The sequence below is a fragment of the Podarcis liolepis genome, assembly GCF_965112155.1.
Source record: "Podarcis liolepis genome assembly, chromosome: 7".
NCBI classification, from domain to species: Eukaryota; Metazoa; Chordata; class Lepidosauria; order Squamata; family Lacertidae; genus Podarcis; species Podarcis liolepis.
Genome location: NC_139561.1, coordinates 68698517 through 68724732, shown reverse-complemented (window position 1 = coordinate 68724732; position 26216 = coordinate 68698517). Strand labels below are relative to the sequence as shown.

The 26216-nt window shown below is 45.8% G+C and overlaps 1 protein-coding gene across 2 annotated transcripts; it reads left to right on the top strand.

The window, feature by feature from the left end:
* Positions 1-1674: 1674 nt before the first annotated feature.
* TCEA3 (transcription elongation factor A3) lies at positions 1675-25958 on the top strand. Of its 2 annotated transcripts, none has more exons than XM_083512212.1 (13): positions 1675-2532; positions 8367-8429; positions 9997-10102; positions 13135-13267; positions 16130-16189; positions 17230-17307; positions 17891-17968; positions 19092-19252; positions 19677-19733; positions 20686-20840; positions 21191-21337; positions 22935-23006; positions 23549-25958. In XM_083512212.1, exons 1-13 carry the CDS (start codon positions 2464-2466, stop codon positions 23555-23557), a joined length of 1188 nt encoding a protein of 395 aa, XP_083368338.1. In that variant the 5' UTR covers positions 1675-2463; the 3' UTR covers positions 23558-25958. The 2 variants fall into 2 exon arrangements, with proteins under 2 accessions (XP_083368338.1, XP_083368337.1); XM_083512211.1 differs by having other exon boundaries at positions 2185-2532; positions 19677-19738; positions 20691-20840.
* The last annotated feature ends 258 nt before the right edge of the window (positions 25959-26216 follow it).

The window sequence follows — 26216 nt, the reverse complement described above, 5'->3', positions numbered from 1 at the left end:
AAGCAGCTCCTAGCAATTCAGAAATACAGCATTAAAGATTGTTTAAAACACAAACAGGACAGGAAAATTGGCTTTCAGGTGGAGAAAACAAAATTAGAAACAGAACTGTTAGAACCCAATACTAAGAATTTGTCAAGAATGTACAACTTGTTGCTGAAATGGAATACGCAAGATGAAACAGTTAAATCAGCTATGATTAAGTGGGCACAAGACATTGGTCATAACATCATGTTTGCCGACTGGGAACAGTTGTGGACCACCGGTATAAAATTTACGGCATGTAATGCCTTAAGAGAGAATATTATGAAAATGATTTACAGGTGGTACATGACCCCAGTCAAGCTTGCAAAGATCTACCATTTGCCCGATAATAAATGTTGGAAATGTAAAGAAACTGAAGGTACTTTCTTTCACCTTTGGTGGACGTGCCCGAAGATTAAGGCCTTCTGGGAAATGATATATAATGAAATGAAAAAGGTACTTAAATGTACTTTTCCTAAGAAACCAGAGGCCTTTCTCTTGGGCATTGTCGGCCAATTGGTGTTAAAGAGGGACAGAACATTCTTTATGTATGCTACAACGGCAGCAAGAATACTCATAGCAAAGTATTGGAAGACACAAGATCTACCCACCTTGGAAGAGTGGCAGATGAAGGTGATTGACTACATGGGATTGGCTGAAATGACTGACAGAGTCCGAGACCAGGGGAAAGAGACGGCGGAAGAAGATTGGAAGAAATTTAAAATTTATCTTAAAAAATATTGTAAAATTAATGAATGTTAAAATGTTGTGGTTATATAAAATAAGGGATTACAGCTGTTAAAGATTAAGTAAAAGAAAAGAAAAGGAAAAAATTGGATTAAATTAAGAGGAAGGATTTGCTGAAATAATTTTGGGAATTGGAATGCAGAAAGGGGAGGTATGGGGAAGTCGATGAAGTAAGTTTAAGAAAAAAGGAGTTGAAATTATACGTGTTTGTTTGTTATTGTATGTATATCTTTGTATTGTGTGTATTGTATGTGTTTTTAAAAATTTGGGAAAATTTAATAAATATTTATAAAAAATAAAACAAATGACAGTCACAGGAATTGGGAAGACACTGACAAATGGGAGGAATTCAGTGTCACACTATGATGATTGCTCCCTCAGTGCAAAATATTAAAGCTTGCCAGATGGAACAATCTGCCCCACTTGGAAGAACCCTTATACAAATACTGAAATTGTTATGTATGAATGCAATTAATATGCAATTAATATACCATCTTTTGACCAAACTGTGGGAGACAGTGCAAGACAGAAGTGCCTGGCATGCTCTGGTCCATGGGGTCACGAAGAGTTGGACACGACTAAACAACAACAACAATATACCATCTGCCCCACAACATACAGCTCTGGCAATTCTCCCGGGATGATTATGGGCTGGGGTGGGGGGAAGAATTGAGGGGAAAGTCTCATTGCACTGGCTCCTGCTAGTGCAAGTGTTTAGTTGACTGGGGGCCAATATCTCGGGTGTCAAAGCACACAGCAGGAAGAACGCAATGAAAGTCCCAGTTGCAGAGGAGGGAGTGCCACAGTTTAGGAGCTGCCACAGAGAAGACCCTCTCGCCGGCTGTCTTTCACACACACCAACTTCTGGGGGCAATGAAACGACCAAGAGAGCGCCCTCTGCTGATCTGAACACCCAAAAGGTTCTGTGGGGAATAAGGCAGCCTTTCAGAGTTGGTTTTTTTTTGGGGGGGGGGGGGAACAGCATGAATTGAGTACGGAAACGAACTGGCAACCATTGTTAGTGGTTTCCTTCTGCAGCACCCCGGAACCTTTGCGCCATGGGCAAAAACAGAGACCGGCTTTTCGGCGGGCAGTTTTACGCACCTCTTTGCGGGCGAAGCCAGTACCTCCGCCAACAAACTTTTGCAGGTGCAAAGGAGACTGAAAGCGGCGCCCATCTCCGGGGACGCCCGAGGGAAAGGGCGCCTAGAAGGGCCCCGAGAAAGCCTCTCGCTCCCCGGGCCCTTCCAGCCACCTGCAGGCGGCCTCAGTATCCAGCCCACCCCGCACCCACTCGCCTGAAATCTTTCCACCCCTTAATCCTCGGCTCCTATATTTAGCCCAGCCCCCTAGTGCTATTTTGACTCCACGGCCGTCATTTGTAAGTGACCGAGTGGCCCCTCCCCTCTCCAGCACGCCTGCGTTATTTCGCCCTCTTGCCTTCCTTCCGCGTCAAACTTCACCAGTGAGTGCGAAAACTTTCCCTTTATTCCGCAAGTACGTTCCCGCCTCTTAAAAAACACCAAAAGTCACCCAAAAACCAACAACTACAACTGTCATAAAACCAGGTCCGGATCCAGCTGGGTCCGTTTCTTGCCCCCCCTCCCCCGCGACTCCCCGTTAAATATTTTCAGGCGCTCGCCTTGGCGAAGCGTGGCATAGGTTTGTTTGTGTTTTTTTGGGAGAGGAGAAGCCATGGGGCAAGCGGAGGAGCTGATCCGAATAGGCAGAAAGCTGGATAAGATGGTGTCCAGGAAGAACATGGTAAGAGAAACGGTGCGCGTGTTGTGTTTTCGCTTTGCTTGTGTGCTTTCTGTTTTAACTCTGCTTGAATTCGCAGGAGCCTGTCGCTGGCACTGGAAGGTCCCTTTCGGGTTTGAAGAAACAGTTGCTTTTAATGTGGTTTCCTGTGGTTTTCTCACTGATCAGCAAACTTTTTGCAAAACCGTCAGAATCTAAGGAGGTGCAGCTGCAACGCTCAACAGTTGCGGGGCGGGGAAATCAGGTTTTAAAAAAACCCTTGCAGGGTTTGCGTTACAGCTGAGAATCGTTGTGCTCTTTAGGTGACCCGAGACAAGCAAAAATATATTATTTCCTGTGTTTGCTTAAAAGCTAGGTTCCCACCCCAAAAAATCTGGGGAGTAGTTTTGTTTTCTCTCTCTTCCTCACCCCGACCTCAATCATTTTTGTGAGAGCTTCAGTTTTCTTTCAGGGACAGTATTCCCCCCCCCCCTTGCTCCTGCAGATCTCCAAGTGGCCAGTCCCTAAGAGGATTTGGAGAGAAGGTATGTAGACAACAGGTGTTTGGCAGGAGTCTGGCAATGTAAATTTAATCTTTGCCTGGTGTCTTGCTGAAGGAATGGCAGCAGAGAAGTAAAAATAATGTATGTTGTGCAGGAACAGGGGAGGAAAAGAGGACCCCCAGCTTTGCCTTCCTCCTTCCAGCTACATGGGAAGATGTGTGTGTGTGTGTGCAGCCACAATTTAAAGGCTGAGAAATAAAGTTACACGCCACTCCAGTCTGCAAGCAGTGAGAGACTCCAAGAGTTTCAGGGTTTGGTTTCCTTAGAATCATAGAGTTGGAAGGAACCAACTTTTATTTTATATACTGTGATCTTTTTATGTGAACTGCTCTGAGACCTCCGGGTATAGGGCAGTATATAAATTCAAATAATAATAATAATAATAATAATAATACAATGCATGAATATACAGCTGTCGTTTATGGGGTGTGGCTCAAACCTGTGACCTTGGTGTTATCAGCCCCACACTCTAACCAGCTAAGCTATCTTTGGAATGAAGGTCAGTAGAGATGGTGGTGCCTTTGGGACATGTGGTTTTATTTGCTCATATATGCAACGTGAGCATAAGATAGAGGGGCTCATGACATTAGCACCCCGGCAAATTTTACTTAAGAATAAGTTTGCTTTGAATCCAGGGCATCCTAAACATCCTTCTATGTCTCCAGCTTGCTTCCAGCTCACTCAAACAACACTGGCTGTGGTGGTGGGGAGAGGCCCAATTATTTGTTCTATGGCACAGAACAACTTCTTTGCTTATGCTAATTGTGGTGCTTAATTCGCCAGCCAAAGCCATTACCAAGACGAAGGGGCTGCTTTGGCAAGCTTGCTCTTGGACATTACACAGACACAGAATCCCAAGGATTGGAAGGGATTCCGGGCATCATCAAACTCATAACAATTTATTAGTATAATTGCAAATGCAATTGGGGGGTTTATGTGCTATGTTGTACCGTATTGGGTAGATGCTTCACCTGTGATGGACATAGGGTTATGACTTTAATAGTAACATTTGATTAGATTATCTGTATTTTGGAAGTGAGCTCCCGTTGTTTGGTCCCTGCTCCTGCCCACCTAGCAGTTTGAAAGCATGCCAAGTGCAAGTAGATAAATAGGTACCACTCTGGCGGGAAGGTAAGCAGCGTTTCCGTGCGCTGCTCTGGTTCGCAAGAAGCGGCTTAGTCATGCTGGCCACATGACCCGGAAGCTGTCTGCGTACAAACACCAGCTCCCTCAGCCTATAGAGCGAGATGAGCGTGCAACCCCAGAGTCGTCCACGACTGGTCAGGGGTACCTTTACCTTATTTTGTAAGTCATTTTGAGACATTCTGGGTCCATTCAAATAACCGCTTACTTGAAATCCAGCTGCTGTCTCGCTGCTAGTTTCCGAAGACACATTCATAGACACAATCCATATTGACCCTGTTGCTTCTTGACAAATGTTGCTTGATTTGTAAACCCCTCCCCCTTGCCCAAATCAGCTTCAGTGCAACTAGAAAACCTACGCTGAATTCACTTTATTCTTAAGAACAGCGTGTTCAGTTAAGATGGCTGTTGCCCATGCGCAGACGAGAGTACATGCAAAAATGCGTGCGCATGCGCAGATGATAGCATCATGAATAGAAGTTCCATGTTGCAGGGGTGGGGAAAGGAAGAATGTCTTGTGCACTGGGTGAAGACACCCCCCCCCCAATGTGAACGCGTTGGGTTGGGAGAGAAACTTTCTGTATTTTAAGCTGCTAATGTGAATGTATAATGTAGAGTTGGGACCCCGAGAGTCATCCAGTCCAAGCTCTGCTTAAAAGCCTCCAAGGAAGGACTTGTTCTATTTGGTGGGAGTTGCAAGCTTTCCCATTTCACCTGGCTCTTCAAGGCACAGCTATGGAGTTGAAAAGCTAGACAACGTCACCCTCAATGCTTGTTTACTCTGCCATGTGTGGCAATTGCGCATTGGCTTCTGGAGCTGGGTGAGTTAGTCAACCTGATTGTAGCATTTTCCTTTTTAACGATTAGGTCACTCACATGCGAGAAGAGAATTGAACTGAGTGCTAGCTTTATTTTAAAACGCACCCCAATGGGTAAAATAGGGATCTAATGGGGAGAGGGAAGGCTAGAAAACGAGGGATGTGCTTTGTGGATTAGGGACAACTAGAGGACATGTTCTTGCTGAGGAGTTTGGGACCCCTCCCAGCAAAATGAGCAGGAGGGTCCCTGAATGTGGCAGGGCTGGTTTACCACTGTGGGTGGGGAGCCTCAGAGCCGGGGGCCAGACGTGGCCCTCTCGGCCTGGCCCTTGGCTGGCTCTCCCCAGGGGTCATGCCCTCTCTCCCCAGACCTCACCCCTCATCGGCCTTGCTTTCACACCCTCCTTGAGCATTTTTGCATGGCTGGGATGCTGATAATGACTGCTCCTTGCCTGGATGGAGGATAAAATAGCCTCTCTGTCCAGCCCTTGGAATTTGGACCCCAGGCCAACCCCTCTCGCCCGTCCTTCTGCACACCAGAGTGTGTTTGCCCTGTGAGATGTGTCCTTGAACTCCAATCAAGTCTCTTGCTTGTCTGCACAGAGGACAAGCTAGCCCCCTTGTATAAAGGCAAAATTTGCATTTGTTACTCCACCCACTTTTGCCACTGGCCCCGCCCACCCTTGGCAGGTCCCTTTGGAAGGTTGCCCAGGAGGAAATGCAGCCCTTGGGCTCAGCCCTATAACACCATATATGCCCAGAGTGGAGAGGACACAAGCCCACACAGTGCAAAATTCTCTAAGTGCACAGCTGTCCTTGCATTATCTTCCTGTGGACAGGTTCTGTTGCATTTACTCGAGAATGGACACATTCTTTTTTAAAAAAAAAAATATTGTATTTATATCCCACCTTTTCCCCCAAGGAGGCATAAGTCATTCTCCCCTTCTTCCATTCTCCACAAGAACCCTGTGAGGTAGGTTAGGCTGAGGTTCCAGGCCACCCACCCAGTGAGTGGGGATTTGAACCCAGGTCTCCCAGGTCCTAGTCCGGCGCTCAAACCGCTACACCACCATAGAGTTGGTGTAGGTCAGTGGATGTCTTGCCATTCTTATTTCACTTGAGCGGTCTGAGGATTTTGTCCTTTGGCTCCCCGGCAGTACTCAGCAGAAGGTGAACCACGGAGCAAGATTTGCACCTTGAGTTGAAGTTAATGTTTGACTTCCCTTGCAAACTTTGCTCTAGTGTGCAATGACTGTGAATAACTCCTCCCTACCCTCCTCTGCCAGATCTCCTTCAACACCCACCCCTCCACAGACTTAAGGCCAATATTTGAAGGTTCTGCTGCAACCACTGTAATTTTGCAGATCATGCTGGCATAGAGGGGAAAAGGCTTTCCTGCTTTAGGGAGACTCTGACCTGGGAAGGGAGCATGAAGAAGCACAGGAATCTGCCCTATACTGTGTCAGACCCATTGGTCCATCTAGCTCAGTATTGTCTACACTGACTGGCAGCAGCTCTCCATTTGGAGCCTTGACATCTGGAGAGAGGGGGTATGGCTTAGGGAGAGATCCAAGGGCCAGTTTGAGAAGCTAGGTGGGCCACATTTGGCCTCTCGGGCCTGAGATTCCTCACCCTTGCCTTAGGGACTAGAAACCTGAGCACACAATGGGCAATATGAAAGAAAGCTCAACCCCACCACCAGAAGTATTAAGGGTGCACTCACCCCTATTCTAACTATGCAGGGATCAAGGAGTTTACTGATGTCTTCCCTTCCCTGTATAGAAGTATTAACAGCAGAGAGAGGCACCTCTTTGTCAATAATAATAATAGTAATAGTAATAAATTTATTATTTATACCCCGCCCATCTGGTTGGGTTTCCCCAGTTGCTCTGGGCAGCTCCCAACAGAATATCAAAAATACAATAGAACATCAAATATTAAAAACTTACCTAATAGACGGGTGCAGAAATCAGAAGCTCTGCAGTGTAAAATGTTTGCAGTATGTATGTTTGTGACATCATCTTGGAGAGCAATGGAAATCAATTGGTGACTCCCTCACCCACCCATCACCTGCGAGAGAGTTTTTGTTTTCTCAAAGGCGAGAGAGCCCATTGCTGCCTGCTGCGGCCAATTGCAGAAGTTATTTGAGACGCAGACAGACGTTCCGTTGACAAGGAAACAACATTTGACTTTTGCAATGTCAGGTTTCTGCAAAGATCCATGGTGGTGTCAACACTTTCCCCTGAAACGAATTTCCAGATAAGGGTCTGCCTGCTGGGGGGGGGGGGGACAGGGACATGTTGCCCCATGTTCTTGCAAATGGTACGTGTTGGCCACAGATACCTCCAGCCCTAATAATTATTTAATAATAATAATTTATTATTTCTACCCTGCCCATCTGGCTGGGGTTCATTCATTGCAGTGTGCCAAATTCAAGCTTGGGCTGTGCCACTGGAAACCTGCCACCTAGTGTTGATTTGTATTGGCATGCCAAAATATGCATAAGTTGAAAGGTGGGTAGCACTGTCGTGATGCATGCAGTCATTGCAGTCTGGCTCCATGGCAAGCACTGGCTGGTTGTCTGTCTGTGGCTCCCTTTTGACAACCACAGCCAGACACCAAATTGGTATGGTCTCAAGCAGTGTCAGGAGTGAGCCAGCAATATCATCAGATCATCACCTGAAGCCCATCTTCATGTCCAAAATGTGGCAACACTATAATGGGCCTTTTCTGTGGTGGCTCCCCAATTGAAGAATGCTCTCCCCCAGGGAAGTTCACCTTCGTTCCATACCTTTAGGCACCAGGCAAAAACAATCATTTTCTCTCAGTGGCAAGAAGAGCAAGAGCAGCTCTAAGGGGCTCGGGTGGTTTGTTGTGGGCCTCTTGCTTGAGCCATGAACCTTAGAGTGTGTCTGCTGACTCCTGGCTCCACCCTTAGTGACCACTGAGGGCATCCTCCCTTCAAGCAGGTATGGGGGGCCTTTTTCAATTCTAGAGCACCACCTCCCCTTCTGGGCCGCCTTTCTGGCACCAGCAATCAGCAGTGAGCAGGGGTAAAAGTGGGTGGAATGGGACAAACGCTCATTGGGCTGACATTCCCTTCTCTGTCCTCCATCCAGGCAAGCCAAAAGCACAATATGAGTTCAAGGATGTGTCCTAGCCAGGAAACTCCCAAGGGCCAGATACAACGGTCTTGGAGGGCTGCATCTGGCCCCTGGGTCTGAGGTTCCCCACCCGTTCCTCAAGAGATTGTCACTACAATAGGCATATTGCAGGAGACATATTTTAAGGCTTTTTAATATTCCCTGTGTGTGTTTGTTTCCCCCCTTCTTAGGAAGGAGCTCTCGACCTACTGAAGAAACTGAACAGTTGCACAATGACCATCCAGCTGCTGCAGGTATTTGAATTCTGGGGCATAAATACTCTGGGCCAACGAGGTGCTGTCTGGACATTTGCCTCATCTCAAAAAGGGTGTTGGGGGAAGTTCAGAAAAGGGCAACCAAGATGATCAGGGGGGTGGAGCAGCCCCACTACAGGGAAAGGGTCCAGCATTTGGGACTCTTTAGAGAAAAGGTGAGGAAAAAGGTGGCATGGTAGATGTTTCTAACATAATTCATGGCCTCGAGAAAGTGGATGGGGGAAAGTCATTTTCTCCTCTCTCATAACTTGCATTGACATCCCATGAAGCTGAATTTGGGACAGGATTTGGGACAGATACAAGAAAGTATTTCTTTGTGTGGTGCATAGTTAAGCTGTGGGCGTCATGCCCAGAAGAGGCAGTGATGGCCACAAAACTGGATGACTTTGAAAGAGGATTGTGTGGCAAGTTCCCGCCCGCCCCCCCAGTGGAAATAATGACACATGACACAATTTTTAAGGTTAATAGGCTAAATAAGGCCACAGCTTTATTGGTTACAGGTGATGAGTGGTATTGGCATAGGCATTGGTCCTAACCGACTATATCCGACTTCAGCCCGTCTGCTTGAAGTCCAGGAAGGGTTAACCACCAGTAGGGGGAGTCCTGCTGATGCACATCAACTAGGAACTCCCCTGGGGTCACCAATAGGGGGCGTGCCTTAGGCCCTCACCTCCCCAGGCTTTGGACAGGGCCACACACCCCGGAATCCTTTATTGGACTACCTTTCAATATGCGGGGCAGGTGATGGCGCCACCTCCCCTCTTCCATCTACAGAACTAGAACTATACCAATGCCTAACTGCCAATACCAAGAAAGATGTGACGATTTGCTACGAGGTAGGCGAAAACCAAGTGGCTGGTGCCAATTTGCCAAGTGGAAAAATTCCTGCCAGGCCCCTCAATGGCGACCAACCAAGGTCCATAGCAAGGTCAAGGAATGAAAACCTTATAGGGTGGGAAAAGCAGGAAGTGCGTCCTGCTTTAAATAAGGCAGGCCACACCCCCAGAGCCTTCCAATTGGCAGGCCAGGAGGTGATGCGGCCAGAAATCCCCCCAATCGCGCGCGGAGGGGGGCGTGAAGCTCGCAACCCCACCTCCTCCATAGGGCGGAAGTGGCTTTGGACAAGTTCATGGAGGATGAGGCTACTAGCCACGATACCTACGCTCTGTCTCCATGGTCAGAGGCAGTTATGCTTCTGAATACCAGCTGCTGGAAACCACAGTGGGAGAGAGTGGGTTGGCTGCTGTGAGAACAGGATACTGGACTAGATGGATCATTGGCCTGACCCAACAGGCTTTCCTTATGTTTGCTGGAGCACAACTCCCATCATCCCTGTCACGCTGGCTGATGCTGAAGGGAATTGTAGTCCAACAGCATCTGGAGGTCACTGCTTTGGCTTTGCAAGGTCAACTCTGACTGACATGGGCCCCTGAGTCCTCCAGCTGTCCCCTGGTCCCTTTTAAGTTGGAGACGTGACAAAAGCGTTTGCTCTGTCCCTGAGAGCTCTTGCATAAACGGCTGCTGATCCCTCTTCTCTGTCTCTCAGACCACAAGAATTGGCGTGGCTGTCAACGCAATCCGCAAGCACTGTGCTGACGAGGAGGTGGTAACTCTGGCGAAAATCCTCATCAAGAACTGGAAGAGGTTGTTGGGTAAGATTGCATTGTTGTGGGTGGCAAAAAAATGCCAGCAGGTTCTCCGAGTATCACCATTAGTAAGCTGCTTAGACTTCAAGAAAACCGCATTAGCTGAGGGTGCTGGGATTTGTGAGGCCTTGTGCCCCAAGGGAGAGGGGCCTGTAGAGCAACGACAGGGGATGTGTAGTCCTCCAGATGTAGCTGAACTACAACTCCCATCATTCCTGGTTCTTAGCCATGCTAGCTTTGGATGACAGGGTGATTCTGGGTCAGAGAGACAAGAAAATGAGAGCCCCGGCGCTTCCATATTGAGACATTGGGGACTAGTAGGATGCAGAGTATACATAGCTGGGGTGACTATCGGCTGATACTGTGTGGGTGTTGCACATCATACAGGTGATGGTGTGAGAGTGAGGCCCAGGCAGGTAAGTGTGCCTATTGCCTTTCTCCAACACCATCTGTGCATATGTAGCCACTCTCTAATAGACAACCAAATAGTACCAGTGGGGCTGTGGTTTGCCCTTTTGACCATGTATGTTTCTTCCAGGGAAGCAAAATTGGAACTAAGAGCTTCTCTCATAATCAGTAACTAACTGGGTGCTGCTTTTACAAACTCTCACAGAGACAGTATGACACACCAGTGGCGTTTGGTTGGTTAAATGTGCACAGGAGTGTTCCATTACGACTCAAGAGCATAGCATTTTCTCATGCAACTACAGTAATAACAGCTATTGGAGAGTTTGGAAATGTGTGCTATATTCTTGTAGGAGTTAATAGACCTGACGGTTACTGCTGGAAATACTAGCGGAAGATAGTTGTTCATCCCACACTTTGTTTTGGAGAGTTACCTCCTGGTTCTTTTTTAAAGTGTGGCTTGCTTTCAGAAGCTGAGGGTCAAAAAAGGGATCTAGGTTTTTAAAGAAAACAAACAAGCAAACAACAAACAGAACACCCCATTTTAACAACAGCAGTTCTCGCCACTTGCGATTCCCGGGCACTGGAATAATAATAATAATTGTTGTTATTATTTATTTATTTATTTATTTATTTAACCCTGCCCATCTGGCTGGGTTTCCTCAGCCACTCTGGGCGGCTCCCAACAGAATATTAAAAACACAATAAAACATTAAAAACCTCCCTAAACAGGGCTGCTTTCAGATGTCTTCTAAAAGTCAGGTAGTTGTTTATTTCTTTGACATCTGATGGGAGGGCACTCCACAGGGTGCCACTACTGAAAAGGCCCTCTGCCTGGTTCCCTGTAACCTCACTTCTTGCAGTGAGGAAACCTCCAGAAGGCCCTCGGAGCTGGACCTCAGTGTCTGGGCAGACTGATGGGGGTGGAGGCGCTCCTCCAGGTATACCGAGCCAAGGGCGGTAGGTATGCATTAAAATTTGAACTAAACTAAATTTTGTTCCCCACCTTGGTTAGGCTAGGGATGGTTGTGATTCAGTTTGTGCTTTGTTTCAGAAAGTACGAAACCAGTAAGTTTGACTTTATATGTGTGCTGAATCAACTCCCCCCCCCCCATCCCTATGCTTTTGTAAACACGCACCAACACTTTGAATTGTGCTCGGAAACGTACTGGGAGCCAATGTAGGTCTTTCAGGACCGGTGTTATATGGTCCCAGCGGCCGCTCCCAGTCACCAGTCTAGCTGCCGCATTTTGGATTAGTTATAGTTTCCGGGTCACCTTCAAAGGTAGCCCCACGTAGAGTGGATTGTAGTAGTCCAAATGGTATACAGAGGTATACTGCCTCCAACAGTGGAAAGCATCACTGATGATTTACAAGTCCTGTCTTACCAAGCAGAACAACAAAGGAGACTGATGATAAGCATGCAAGGAGTTGGACATGATTGTTCTTGTTGTTTTAAACGGAATTATAGCCATGGGGCAAATCTGGATCACAGCAGGGAGCTTGTCATTGTTGTTCCTCCTCCTCCTCTTCTTCTTCTTCTTCTTCTTCTTCTTCTTCTTCTTCTTCTTCTTCTTCTTCTTCTTCTTATTTATAAAAACCATTTGCCCTCGTTGTGGTTCTGATCAAAATCCCCAGCCCCAGCTGTGACTGCTGTTGACTTTTTAAAAATCATGTAATTATTAACTTTAGTTATCAGCATCTCTGCCTTGGTGTGTGCCGTTAGGGGTTTGGTGGAATTTAGTTGCAACTGCTTCAATGTAAAAATCCACAACTCCTCAAGTCCCGTTGAATTATTACGATTTGAAAAACATTGCCACCCTCCAGTTTGCAAGCATATTTCCCCATTCGTGGGGACTTGAAACTTTTTTTTTTTTTGGTGGTATTGTAGTAAGGTATACTCCTCAAGTCCCGTTGAATTATTACTGGGATATGATATATAATGAATTGAAAAAGATGTTTAAAATAACATTTGTAAAAAAATAACCTCAGAAGCTTTCCTTTTGGGAATTATAGGAGTAGAACTACCTAAACAGAATAGAAATTTATTCATGTCTGCGACTTCAGCGGCAAGAATGTTATTTGCCCCAAAATGGAAAGAAGAAGTCCCGCCGAAAGAAGAATGGATACAAAAACTTATGGAATATGCAGAAATGGCAAAACTTAGCAGAAAAATAAAAAAATCAAGATAACAAACTTTTTATAAAAGAATGAAAATAGTTTATTGAATATTTACAAACACACTGTAAGATTGGCAGGATTATTGTAATAACCTGAAGTTTCATAACAGTATATATTTAAAGTAGATGAATAAAAAAAGTTAATTTGGAATATGCAGGAAATGTAAGAAATAAATTTAAGGAACCGCAGAAAGAGGAGGAAGGAAGTTGAGTTTGGAAATGTTGGAATGATTGTAAAACTATTGAAATGCATATAACTGAAAATCAAATTATTATTTTTAATGAAAGTTTTTTTAATTGAAATTTGAGATGCTCACAAAGCAAGTAGAAGTGTGAGGGTGCTAGAAAAATATTGCAGGGCTTACTGTATATGAAACTACTAAGGAAACTAGAAAATATAGAAGACTTTACAATATTTGATTGTGCCTGGATGTCCCATTTTCTCTCTTTTAGAGTCGGGGACGGAGAAGAGTAAAAAGGGGAAAGAGAGAGACAAAGGGATTGATAGCCCTGGCTGGAAAACCGAAGACACCATTTCCCACCCTGTGAATCTCTGCAAAAGTTCTAGTGGAAAACAAAAAGACCGGTATTCACATGTTAGGGCCATTCACAGCTTTTAGTGCAAGGAGGTGCAAATGTTGATTTGAATCGGGTCCAGTTGTCTTCCCTCTAAAAAGTGATTCTGTTGTAGATATCACATTTCAAAGTCGACAAATATTGTTAGTGGTAAAATTGCTACTACACCCCCCCCCCCAGTTAGCAGGAAACCAAAGGAAAGGGAGATGAAGGCACTGGATGCAGGTAAAGCAACAGAAAGAACAAATTCTCAAAGTACCAAAAAGGTTACATACCGTAATTCGCAATGCGTTAACAGAATTAAGAAATTTCTTCACCAGGAGCAACACTTCTTACCACCACTTCTAACTAGTGGCAAAGATATACCTCTGTAGCCTTCTTTGCTACTAGAATTTAGCCAAATTTTTAAAGTATATATGATGATATAATTTGCTCTATGCTACCCTTGGATTCCTTTGATATGGTGGGCAGTCTAGAACCGTATATGTTGATGATGAGCAGCAGCAACAATAGCACAATATTATTATGCCTAAGAGTGACTTTTAGCATCTGTGGCTGGTTTGTATTAGGGAAAATTGCTTTGCAAAAATCTGTAAACAGTCGTACCTTGGTTTTCAAACAGCTTGGTTCTCGAATGTTTTGGCTCCCGAAGGCTGCAAACTGGAAGTGACTGTTCTGGTTTGTGAACTATTTTTGGAAGCTGAACATCCAGCGGGGCTTCCGCGGCTTCCAATTGGCTGCAGGAGATTCCTGCAGCCAATCAGAAGCCGCGCTTTGGTTTCCGAACGTTTTGGAAGTCAAGCGGACTTCTGGAACGGATTCCGTTCGACTACCAAGGTATGACTGTATTTGGATGAATCTGTTGATGAAATTTTGGGATGCCACAGGCTGATGTGGACATGTGGAGAACTGAGTTTAAGATTGGAAAATGAGAAACTGAAATGGACAGGTTTCCCCCATCCCTACTCAAGAAATTTAAGTTTTATATGAGTCTCCAGGTGGGAGGCTTAACCAGAATGAAATCACTTATATGTCACCCCTATCTATTTTTAAACAGGATAGCCTTGAAGGGCAACTGTAGGGACATTTAATTGGGCCTAAGCATATGCAAAAGTTCCTGCCCAGTTTCTAGGGTGTTTCTTGTTTTAACCTAAGAGACTACATCTTGTTAAGCAGGCCCTCCCTTCACCACGGTGTTCTCTGCTTGTGCTTGGAAAAATGCCCATCTTGGTTGCCAGGCCCTGTTTAGTTTCACTTTCCACTTCAGCGCCTGTAAAAGCAACTATATCGCTTATTCTGTGTCATTTGCAAAATGGTGGGGTGAGCCAGGATTGTCCCTGGACCTTGTTAACCACCGTTTGACAGATGGCAGAGCTGCTCTGCGCTGATAGATTTGGGGAATGCTCTGAGCTCCATTAAACAGAGAGAGCTTCCAGTGTTCTTGCTGCTACCCAGTTTGCTGCATATGATGAGCATCAGATAGGTAAAGCTTTGTTTTACAATTGTCTTATGGCCGACAACCAGGTGGCATAGAAAAGATTCAGGGCATGGATCCACAGAGCTTTATTTGCAGGGCTGTGGCTGCCATGTTGGGATTCCAGACACGCATGAAGACTAGGGGGCATTCTTCTTATGAGCTGCTCATTTTATCAATTTCCACAGGTGCTGCAGTGTAATGCGAGAAAGGCATGAGCTGTTTTTTAAAAATAAGATGAAGATTTCTGGCTAGCCATATGCTTGCGCCTTCTTCCTGCCCCATAGCAATACTGCTTTTCGTTTAGTGGTAATGCCAAGGCAACACTATATTGCTCTGGGGATTTTCATGTTAGGACGGAATAACGTGCATCATTAGCACTATTAAATATAAATCAAAGGGGAAAATACGCATGTGGGTTCCAGTGCCACAGCTTGGGAGTCAGAGGTGGGTCTGGGGTATGGACCAGTTGAAAACCACTGTGCCAGAGTACATTTAATGCACGTTACTGATATAAAGTACTAGGGACGCGGGTGGCGTTGTGGGTTAAACCACTGAGCCTAGGACTTGCCAATCAGAAGGTTAGCGGTTCGAATCCCCACGGCGGGGTGAGTGCCCGTTGCTCAGTCCCTGCTCCTGCCAACCTAGCAGTTTGAAACCACGTCAAAGTGCAAGTAGATAAATAGCGGGAAGGAAAATGGTGTTTCCGTGCACTGCTCTGGTTCGCCAGAAGCGGCTTAGTCATGCTGGCCATATGACCCGGAAGCTGTACGCCAGCTCCCTCGGCCAATAAAGCGAGATGAGCGCCGCAACCCCAGAGTTGGTCACGACTGGACCTAATGGTCAGGGGTCCCTTTACCTTTACTGATATAAAGTAGGTGCACATTTAGAATTCATATGTTGTGGAAAGCAAGCCAGCTAATTTCCCCATCCAAATCAACCCAGATAAATTGTTCAATTATTTTGCACCCTGTTCCAGATCACCCCAAATCTGTTCCTCTTCTATTCATTTAGCTCCAGTTAATTTCCCCAAAGAGCATCCTCCATATCAGTTCAATTCTCTTTCAATTATTTCTTTTTTAAAAAAGGCATTTATGTACTGAACACGCTCTAAGCAGAGAATAATCATACAAAGGATAAAGCAATTTGAAATTCCTCATAAAGCTGAACGTAAACCTTAACACCACCTTATGTTGCCTGCTGGACTAAGAAAGTCTTTGGCAGGGCTCAGAGTTAGCTCCCCTTATAGTCTATGATAAGTTCAGGAGGTAAATTCTGCCAACTGGAGAAGCTACCTCTACTGCCAGCACAGACACTGAAATGCATGATGCTGGAGATGGCAAACTGAAGAATGCCAAATTCAGGCAATCTTACATCATGCTATGTCTCTCTATGCAGAGATCCCAGAAGTGCTTCAGCTACATCGAAAAAATCCCACTTGGAACCTAAAAAAGAGAGGTACGTGTCCTTATCTTTCTTCAGTGGATCTCATAATGTTTCAATTTCCTGGGAAGCAATCTTGCCAGTGGAGACTGATCCCTTAGGGCAAGGGGCTCACTGCCCCACCTCCAGTCTACCATCAGCCAACCCCACCCAACTGCACTCTTACCTGTGACCAGTCCAGGGGGTGGCACTGCCTATTGGCTTCTTCCTCCTCCTCCTCCTTGGTCCCATTGTTACCCTTGCAGTACTCGGCAGGGAGGAGGATGGGGACAAAACTAGACTTGGTCGGCTCTGCCTATCCTAGGCTCTGGCTCCACCTACTTTTTGGCTCCACCTACTTTTTGGCTCCACCTACTTTAGAGGGACGCAGGTGGAACTGTGGTCTAAACCACTGAGCCTCTTGGGCTTGCCAGTCAGAAGGTCGGCAGTTCGAATCCCCGCAACGGGGTGAGCTCCCAATGCTCGGTCCCTGCTCCTGCCCACCTAGCAGTTCAAAAGCACATCAAAGTGCAAGTAGATAAATAGGTGCCGCTTCTGCGGGAAGGTAAATGGCGTTTCCGTGCGCTGCTCTGGATCGCCAGAAGCGGCTTAGTCATGCTGGCCACATGACCCGGAAGCTGTCTGCGGACAAATGCCGTCTCCCTTGGCCTATAGTGCAAGATGAGCGCGCAACCCCAGAGTCGTCCACGACTGGACCAAACGGTCAGGGGTCCCTTTACCTTTACATCCTACCCCACCAGTTCCAATGGACACAAAGTCCAGGCATCCATTTCCCATGTTAATGTTAGGGGGTGGAGATTGCATAACTCGGCAATAGGATACGTGCTTTACCTGCAGGAAGCCCCAGGTTCCATCCCTAGCACCTCCAGTTAATCGGGTAGGAGATGATGGGGAATAATCTGCCTGAGACCCTGCCAGTCAGAGTGGACAACACCAGGCTAGATGAACAACAAAGTCCAGTCTGGTGTAAGGCAGTTAGCATGTGTTCCAGGCTAACAGTCTGGCAATTCATAGCTCTCTTTTTTGCACTTTGTACCCTTTTTCCCCCAAAAAAGAAGAGACTCTGAAGACTCGAGATCTTCCACCTCCACTGCTGCTTCCTCCTCCTCTCCCAAGAGGCTGTCAACGGACAGGTAAGCTACTTGGTCAGCTTTGCTGATGCTGCGTAGCTGGCCTTTTACATGGCGCCATTGCTAGTTTTGAAAGCCCAGGAGCGCATTTATCTCTGTTCTAGTCCATAGCGTTCAGAGAAAGTGTTTGACTGGTCCCCTGAGAGGATGGGCGGTTTCCTAGTCTAGTCCTTCCTGGTTCTTTATTTCATACGTTACCCTTCATCTTCCTTGAAACAGTGAGCCAAGAACTGCGCTAATAAACAGGATCCCATCCGCAGCATACATTTGAAGCACAAGTATACTGCTTTAACAGTCATGACTTCCTCAAAACATCCTGGGAGCTGTAGTTTATCCCTCACAGAACTTCACTTCCAAGCACCTTTAGCAAACTACAGGTCCCAGAATTCCTTGGTGGAAGTTTCATGTGGTGCAGTGCTGCTTAGTGCAGATGGGGCCATTAAAAAGAACTAAACATTGTATACTGAGGATAGCGGCCTGGGGTTAATGTTAATAAAATTTAACTATACGTGGGAATTCCCCCACTCCCATTTCTGTGAGTGTGTTTTGGCATCTTATTTGTTGCACCTCTTTGTCTTCCTTACAGGAGGGCCTCCACTGGCTCCAACCCAGCTACATCTCCTCCCGGGTCTCGGAAGAATTCTACCGATAGCAAAGAAGAGAGGTACGGCTGGGTATTTGTGTGTCCTCCCCAAGTGGGGAGGGGGAAGATGAAACTGGATATAAAGATCCCCTAGTGAGCTTCATGGCTGAGGAGGGATTTCAACCCTGGCCTCCCAGAGTCTAGTCCCACATTCTAACCACACCACCACCCTGCCATGAATTTGAGCCTTGAAAAAAAACATTAAGGAGAGGCTGGCTGGATCAGACCGATGGTCCATCTGGTCCATTATCATTTCCCCAACAGCTATTAATCAGATGCCCCTAGGAAGCCAGTTATTGCTTCTCCTCAAATGGTATTTTTTGTGAAATATTCTGCCCATAGAGATCTTCTGTTTCCACCTTTAAACAGCTGTTGAAAACGTTTCTGTTCTGCCAGGCTTATGTTGGCAATTAAGAATATCTCTCTCCATAGTATTTACTCAATGGTCTCTGATTTTAAAATATTTTAATGTGTTTTTATTATATATAAATATTATTGTATACGACTTTGATTTTTTTTTACACTATAGTGGTATAGATATTAGATATTTGTATAAATAAGTAAAACAAATATACCAGAAGGATGCCTATGTCCTTCAGGACTAATAGCCGTTGGTAGCTTTGTCCTCCATGAATTCATCCAATCTCCTTTTAAAACCACCCAAGTTAGTGTCCATCTCTTGACATACCTTGTGGCAGCGAGTTCCATAAGTTAATGATGCACTTTTTTGAAGAAGTGCTTCTTGTCCTTTCTAAATCTCCCAGTTAGTTTCACTGGGTGGCTCCCCTGTTCTAGCATTGGTGGGGGATTACGTTATTGCTAGGAGATTAATAATAATAATAATAATAATAATAATAATAATAATAATAGAGAGGAGCATTTAGTTGTTCATTTTTTATATTGTAATCCTCCCTGTGATCCTTGGATGAAGAGCAATATAGAAATTCAACCAATGAAATGAAATGAAATGTTATGTAAGCCCCCTACCTCTGGTCTGGAGTGGTCCAGGCTAGACCACAGACTGCCTCAGTAAGAACTATGCTTAAAAAGAGAGCCTACCTTAGGTAGGGGGGACGTTCTTCATGGTGATGAACGTGCATGGTTCTGCTTTTGCAAAAGACCTGTTGTTTTCTGCCCTCTTCAGATCCCACAGCAAAGCTAGGCCAGATGTGCCCAAGACCCCAACCAGCCCCATCACTCCGACATTTTCATCTTCTACCTGCTTCTTGGCATCATGCTACCTGACAGGAGACTCTGTCCGGGACAAATGCATTGAGATGGTCTCCGCAGCTCTGAAAATGGATGGTGAGAGGCCAGTATATACCTCTGTGGCTCAGGAAAGTTTCCAGCTGGGATGGGGAAGCAGAGGGCCTTCAGATGCTGTGCAGGCCGGGGGCACTTTTTGTTTTCACATTTTCACTTCTTAAAATATGGCAACCCTAGGTTAGGGAAGCAATGGGGAAATGCAGATGGAATCCAGAGAGGAAAATATTGAGCAAACGCCTCATTGAGCAAACTGAACAAAAAACAGTGTGTAATTCAAGTAGAAAAACAAAACCTCAAGAGAGGTTTTGTCTTTCTTAGTGCAGACCTTGTGCAGAGGAAGGAGACATTAACACATACACAGAGGAGGAACTTCAGCAAAAATCCTGCCACTTATGCTAACAAGAATTAACTCCTAAGTTGCACACAGAATGATCTCTTCTGTTCCGCTTCCTTTTCTCCTCAGATGATTACAAGGAGTTTGGAGTCAATTGCGACAAGATGGCAGCTGAAATTGAAGATCATATCCTTTGGATAGGATGGGTTCTGTGGGCCAGAGCAGTGTTTTGCTATCACTCACTCCAGGGCTGTCTTTTAGTCTTACTTTCCCATCTATAAAATTGGGATACTGTTGCTGATCCCAAGGGTTCTACCTTACAAATCGGTTTTATATCTATATATATAATATGAATATGAAGTACTGGAAGCTCTTTGTAAACGGGCTCTATTCATAACAGTATTGATTCTGGGCTCCAAAACAGATGAATAATAATAATAATAGTATTTTTTATTCGTATCCTGCCCTCCCCGGCCAAAGCCGAGCTCAGAGCAGCTAACAACAAGTAAAAATAGCACAGTGTACATAAAATCACACAGTCAATTAATTAAAATACATTCTAAAATCAATTCAGAATTGACCATTGGGTTAGAGTTGAGGATTACAGAAGAAGAGAGGAGGTCAGACTGTGCCTTGGCCAAAGGCCTGGCGGAACAGCTCCGTCTTGCAGGCCCTCCGGAAAGATGTCAAGTCCCGCAGGGCCCTAGTCTCTTGTGACAGAGCGTTCCACCAGATCAGGGCCATGGCTGAAAAAGCCCTGGCTCTGATTGAGGCCAGCCTAACCTCCCTGTGGCCCGGGATCTCCAAGATGTTTTTATTTGAAGACCGTAAGGTCCTCTGTGGGACATACCAGGAGAGGCAGTCCCGTAGGTGTGAGGGTCCTAGGCCGTATAGGGCTTTAAAGGTTAAAACCATGAGAGATTGGATCTCGTGATACACATGCGCAGTGGAGGCTGGTTTCAGGGTTTGGGGCAGAGATCTGTTTCATTGCCTCCTACCTGAAATCCTTTTCGCTAGCGATGCTGAGGATTGAACCCAGGACCTTCCCCACACAGAGCATGCGCCCTGCCAACTGAGCTCTGTGACCCATTTTATTCTGTGTATCATCCTTTTTGCCCTTCTTCCTTGACGCCTCCACATATCTACCAGGAGCTGAAGGGCACCGATATGAAGTACCGCAACCGCGTGAGGAGCCGCATTAGCAACCTGAAGGACCCCAAGAATCCTGGCTTGCGCCGAAACGTGTTGTCCGGAGCCATTCCGCCCAGCCTCATTGCCAGGATGACGGCAGATGTAAGTTGGGAGGAGAAGGAACAGGATGGGCTATAACTTTTTACATCCGTGGCGGGGAATCTCTGTCCCGCAGGCCTCCTTAGGGGCATGAGGCCATTTTGGCCAAGCCTCACGTTCCTTCTGCACACCTGGCATATATGGGATGTCAGGTGTGAGCAGGTAAAAAGATGTGACTGGGCTGAAATGGGGATTTGCAGGGATGTGAATTGATCTGTCAGCCTCTGCAGTCTCCTGTGTGTTGGTCTTTGCTAGCCCTAACAACCAGCTGATGGTTTGGCCTTGCAAAGCGCTGTGGCAAGTTTAGGACTGGTGAGGCAGAAAGTCTGCTCTAACTAAGTAATTAATTGCAGGAAATGGCCAGCGATGAACTGAAGGAGCTGAGGAACGCCATGACCCAGGAAGCCATACGAGAGCATCAGATGGCGAAGACTGGAGGCACCACAACTGACCTCTTCCAGTGCGGCAAATGCAAAAAGAAGAACTGTACCTATAACCAGGTGAGGAGAGGTGGACTAGGCTATTGGGCAAGACCTATCAGGCTGGGCACGTTCACATGGTAAAAAAACAACAACGAATCCCTCTGTGCTTCACAAGAGATCTCTGCAGTCAGCGAGAAAAGGAATGCTAATGATGTTAACTTACACATTGTACTGTAGATATAGTCAATTTCAGGAACCGTAGAAGAATCTGAGCAAGATCTCTACCCCCCCTCCCCACACGTGTGTGTGTTCAGTGTTTTTTTCTGGGGGGACACATACCCCTAAACATTTTATGAATCTTTGTACTTTTATCAATTTACTGTATTTATTTTCCCCAAGATGAACTATAAAAGAGTGATTTTTCTTGAGTCAAAATGAGAGTACAGTGGTACCTCGGGTTAAGTACTTAATTCGTTCCGGAGGTCCGTTCTTAACCTGAAACTGTTCTTAACCTGAAGCACCACTTTAGCTAATGGGGCCTCCTGCTGCCGCTGTGCCGCCGGAGCCCGATTTCTGTTCTTATCCTGAAGCAAAGTTCTTAACCTGAAGCACTATTTCTGGGTTAGCGGAGTCTGTAACCTGAAGCGTATGTAACCTGAAGCATATGTAACCTGAGGTACCACTGTACCCCTAAACATTTTCGGGGGGGGGGAGCACTGTATATGTTTACGTGGCTATTGCCATTTTGGCTAGTGGCTTCATCTGCTGCTCTGGTAACAATGAATGGATGCTGTATCCAAGGTGGCAGTTATAGAGCTTTGAGGATGGCACACTTAGAATGGCTTCATTCATTAGAGCCAAGCAGTGCTGGTACCGTCCTCCAGGCTGAGGCCATGCGGTCTTAAGGTGCCTGGTGTGTACACCATAGTTGTATGCTAACAGAGCTGGATCTGTAGGGATCTCTGCAACTATTATTGATAAGACTGACAGGCTGCAGTTCTCAGAACTGAAATTATTTGCTCCGCTGTTTTGATCAGGATTGCAAATTTGTGGTTTCTAAAACGTGTGTAGATGGGTTGTAGTTTTACCCGTGTACTGGATATGACACCCCCTTTTTTGCACTTGGATTATATTGTACGATGTGTAGGTGGTGTTCTCTCTCGAGTATATCGTCTTTATATACCATTTAATGCAAAAAATGGGCTTCCAAGTGGCTTGCAGATTATAAAAACCAGTTACACAAACATATAAAAATCCATCATTCTCTTTAAAGCAACTTTACAATTAGAACAGGAGTTTTGGGTTGAGAGATCAAGGGAGTGTCTGTGTAAACAGATGCAATATAATATAGATTGATATATAGCTATAGGCATTCTGTGTGTGTGCCCTGCCAGGCTCTTCGCTCTGTCTTTGGACTAGCAGAAGGGGCAAAATGCATAGCGAGCAACTGTGCTTAATTTATGTAATTTATGCAAGTTGCAGAATCCCGCTTTCCTTAGTGCAAGATTGTGGCTTAAAGCTTGATGTGCCCAAATTTGATAGTGGCAATGAAAATGCTGGAATTTAGTTGTGAGGATTAAATTTTGGAAGCTGGGGCCTCTTTGCTACTGGAATTTGTGCTCCAGTTTGCTCAGAAAGGCAAACACCCAGCTCACAGCTGACTTTCTCCTTGCAGGTGCAAACACGGAGTGCTGACGAGCCAATGACGACCTTTGTGCTGTGTAACGAGTGCGGGAACCGCTGGAAGGTAGTATTCCCACCCCCACCCCACCCCAAATAAGTTTTTATCTTTGCACATTTTTGTGTGTACACATCATACCTTAAAATAGGCATTCATTTTACATTTTGGAATTCTCTCAAAATCTGGCTAAAATGGAAGGATAACTTCATTGTGATCCATGTATCGATTTGGGAAGTTGGAATGAAGTTTGCTTAAAATGCAGGCAGAACAAAATTCCTGAGCATCGCTACTCATGCCACAAAGGGAAGGGGTGTGTATACCTTCCCTTCCTAGCATACCAGCTTTACCTCTGTTGTCCCTTCATGTCCATGCGAGGACAACCCATTTAGATATGGCCCAGGTCCCCTCAAGTTAAATCCCAGTGCATGTAGGTCAAAATCTCGCGGCCCAATTCCTCAACCAAATCTGGGGAATGACCATGTTGGTGCTGGTGAATTTGTCTTTGTGTGGACACCTGGGGATGTTGAAGGTGAGGCAGGTGGGGCTTTCCTGCATGCAATGTCCCAGAAGATCCAGCAAGGTTCAGAGAGTGTCCTTTCCCCTTGCAGTTCTGCTGATGTTCCTTGATGGATGTTCCAGTGATGGAAAGATGATGTCCTGTCGCAGTCGTTCAGAAGAAACTTTGAACTATCCACTGAAGAAATAACAGCAGGAAAGTGGAAGGGGTGCACATGAAAGGTGGAAATGCTGGACCCTTAGGGGTGAATTACTTAAAAGGAGTGGTGATGGTCTGTTGTTAATTCAGGTGATGGAATAATGCCACTATTAGGAAGGCTGTGTTCTGCGAGCATACTGGGCAAGTGCAGAATTTTGCTTGAGTGCGGAATTCCACCTTCTGAGACTCCACATTTTCGTTATTATAAAAAGTTTATACCCCTTAAGCTTTGAAATTGCATGTGTGGGCAATATATAATGAAAATCTCTGAAGCCCGGGAGTGGATGAAGATTCTTTGTCTTCAAGATATGGCACATCAGTAGCCTGCAAAAGGTCTTCCTTCCTCTGCCCAACTCGCAACACTTCCTTCAGATCACAGAGCCCAGCTTTTCACGATACATAATTTAGATAATTTTTTATCAGTGTAGGATACAGTTCTGACTGCAGCCCATTAGCTTATTGTGTGCTGTTGGGGGATGACCTCTTTCAGAGGATTCAAATGTCAGATGTGGCCCTCTGGGCCTCTCCATGTGGCCCTTAGGCCTCCCCCTCATTGTGCCTCCTTGAATGCTTTTGCCTAACTGGAGTGTGTCTGGAACTGTTAAATGCTCTCTTGTTTGACAAGATAGAAGTTGGGGAACCTTTGGGTGGCTTTCTGTATAGGAGGATTAGCCTCCTTTACTCCTAGCAGAAGAGGGAATTTTCAGCAGACGTAGTTTCTCCCTCCCCTGTCTGACAAGCTGTCACCTGCCAACATCCCCTCATTCCCTCTCCTATGAAGCTGCCTCAGACTGAGCCAGACCTTTGACCTGTCTGGTCCAGGGCTGCTGCTTTCTTTGGCAGGCAGTAGCCACTTAAAGGCTTTCCCAACCCTTCCTACTTCCAGGGTCCCTTTAACGGTGATGGCAGGACTGTGCATGCAAAGCTTTGCTCTGCTGCTGAGTGGCGGTCTCCCCTTGCGTCTGGTCACCATGGAAGCAGGAAGGTGGGCACATAATGCTTTTTCAGAAGGGTTCCAGGCTCTAGCTCTAGGACAGAGGTTCCAAAGTGTGGCACCTGAGGGTGCCGGTGTGCCAGCCACTGCCTCCTATAGTGCCCACGAAAGGTCTTTGTAAATATCCTGTAAAAAATAATAATAATACCACAGTACACTAGTGATTGTTTCCTCTTCCTGCTCACTTCCTGTTTGTACAGGCTCGGCCTCTCTTCTACTAAACTCACCGCCTTAAACATGCCCACTTGCCATTGGATGCCTGATTTCCTATCTGTTCTGAATGGGGTGGTTGAATGCTCTTTTAGACGTTGAGGCCATTTTGCCATCCCTCGGTGGCAGCCATTTTGTGACGCGACAGGCCCCCATGGCAGCCATGACACTGTCTCAAGATTTGTAATGTACTGGCCCAAAAAGGTTGGTGACGTGTGCTCTAGGAGAGGTAGCCATTGTGGATGGGGTCAGTTATTACACGCGCCAGATGGCATTGGCTAAAGATTAGAAGCATCTTTCGGCAGAGTGCCCTGTGTCAGGAGTCCACTCATTCATTCCCCCAGTCATGAGAAGGGATCCCAGAGAATTCAGTTGGAAACGGATGTGGGAATTTCTACTGTTTCTTGGCACATTTAGAGTAGAAATAAATCCAGTGACTACAGGTGATTTTCATTCACAAAGTTCCGGTTTGTTTGTTCTTAAAGCCCACAAGTGACAAGTAATTAATGACTTTAAAAAAATATATTTTGTTTTGACATTTCCTGTACATTGAAATGATGTGGAAAGTAATTACATAGTTAATTAAATTCATAATGTAAAGGATTGTGTAAATTACATTAATTAGCAAGACAAATAACATAGAATTGGGCAGAAAATGAACTGCAGTGGAAAGGAAATAGCAGTGTTTGCAACAAAGGTGGGTTGGAACGCAAGCTACTGCCTTCTTGCATCCCTAGTCCTGAGCTTAACTGGGAGCAGCCCATTTTGATTTCCCAAAATGTCCCAGATCGATGCTGTAACAAGTGGCCTGGGGCACTGAGGGGAACCCAAAATGGCAGGTGACACCACAGTCAGTCCCGCCAGATAAGCCTAGGACAGGTGAGTGGGCTGCACTTGGAGTGCTTCTGGTTCTGATGCCAGAGAAATGAAAACTGTAACAAACCTGGGAGTGGGAATTCAGGGTAATCCATTTCCTATTTCTAAGAACGTTTGATGTGTCCTTAATGCTTTTGAAGTGGTGCAGGTACTTAGCTTATACAAACCAAATGTTAAATGATCATTGATGGCCCTTGTACGTTAGTAAACTCTTGAATGCTCACGCATTGCTCTGTGTGTCCATTCTGGGATGGAAACAGAATATGGTGTTTCTCCAGCAGAGTCATACCAAAATTTTTGGGTTACAGCAGGGGCAGGGAACCTGAGGCCTGAATGCGGCCCTCTAGATCCCTCATTCTGGCCCTTGGGCCTCTCCACAGGTCACACCTTCCCCCATCCTTGCTTCATACCCAGAATGCCTTTTGGCTGCTGGGATGTGTCCTTGAACTCCGACAATGCCTCTTGTTTGTCGTGGAGGGAG

Excerpts from the sequence above, each read along its gene's own strand:
- TCEA3 (XM_083512212.1), top strand. The coding sequence starts at position 2,464 with ATGGGGCAAGCGGAGGAGCTGATCCGAATAGGCAGAAAGCTGGATAAG. Across the intron at positions 8,430-9,996 it reads TGACCATCCAGCTGCTGCAG|ACCACAAGAATTGGCGTGGC; the intron begins GTATTTGAATTC and ends TCTGTCTCTCAG. Across the intron at positions 17,969-19,091 it reads ACCGATAGCAAAGAAGAGAG|ATCCCACAGCAAAGCTAGGC; the intron begins GTACGGCTGGGT and ends TGCCCTCTTCAG.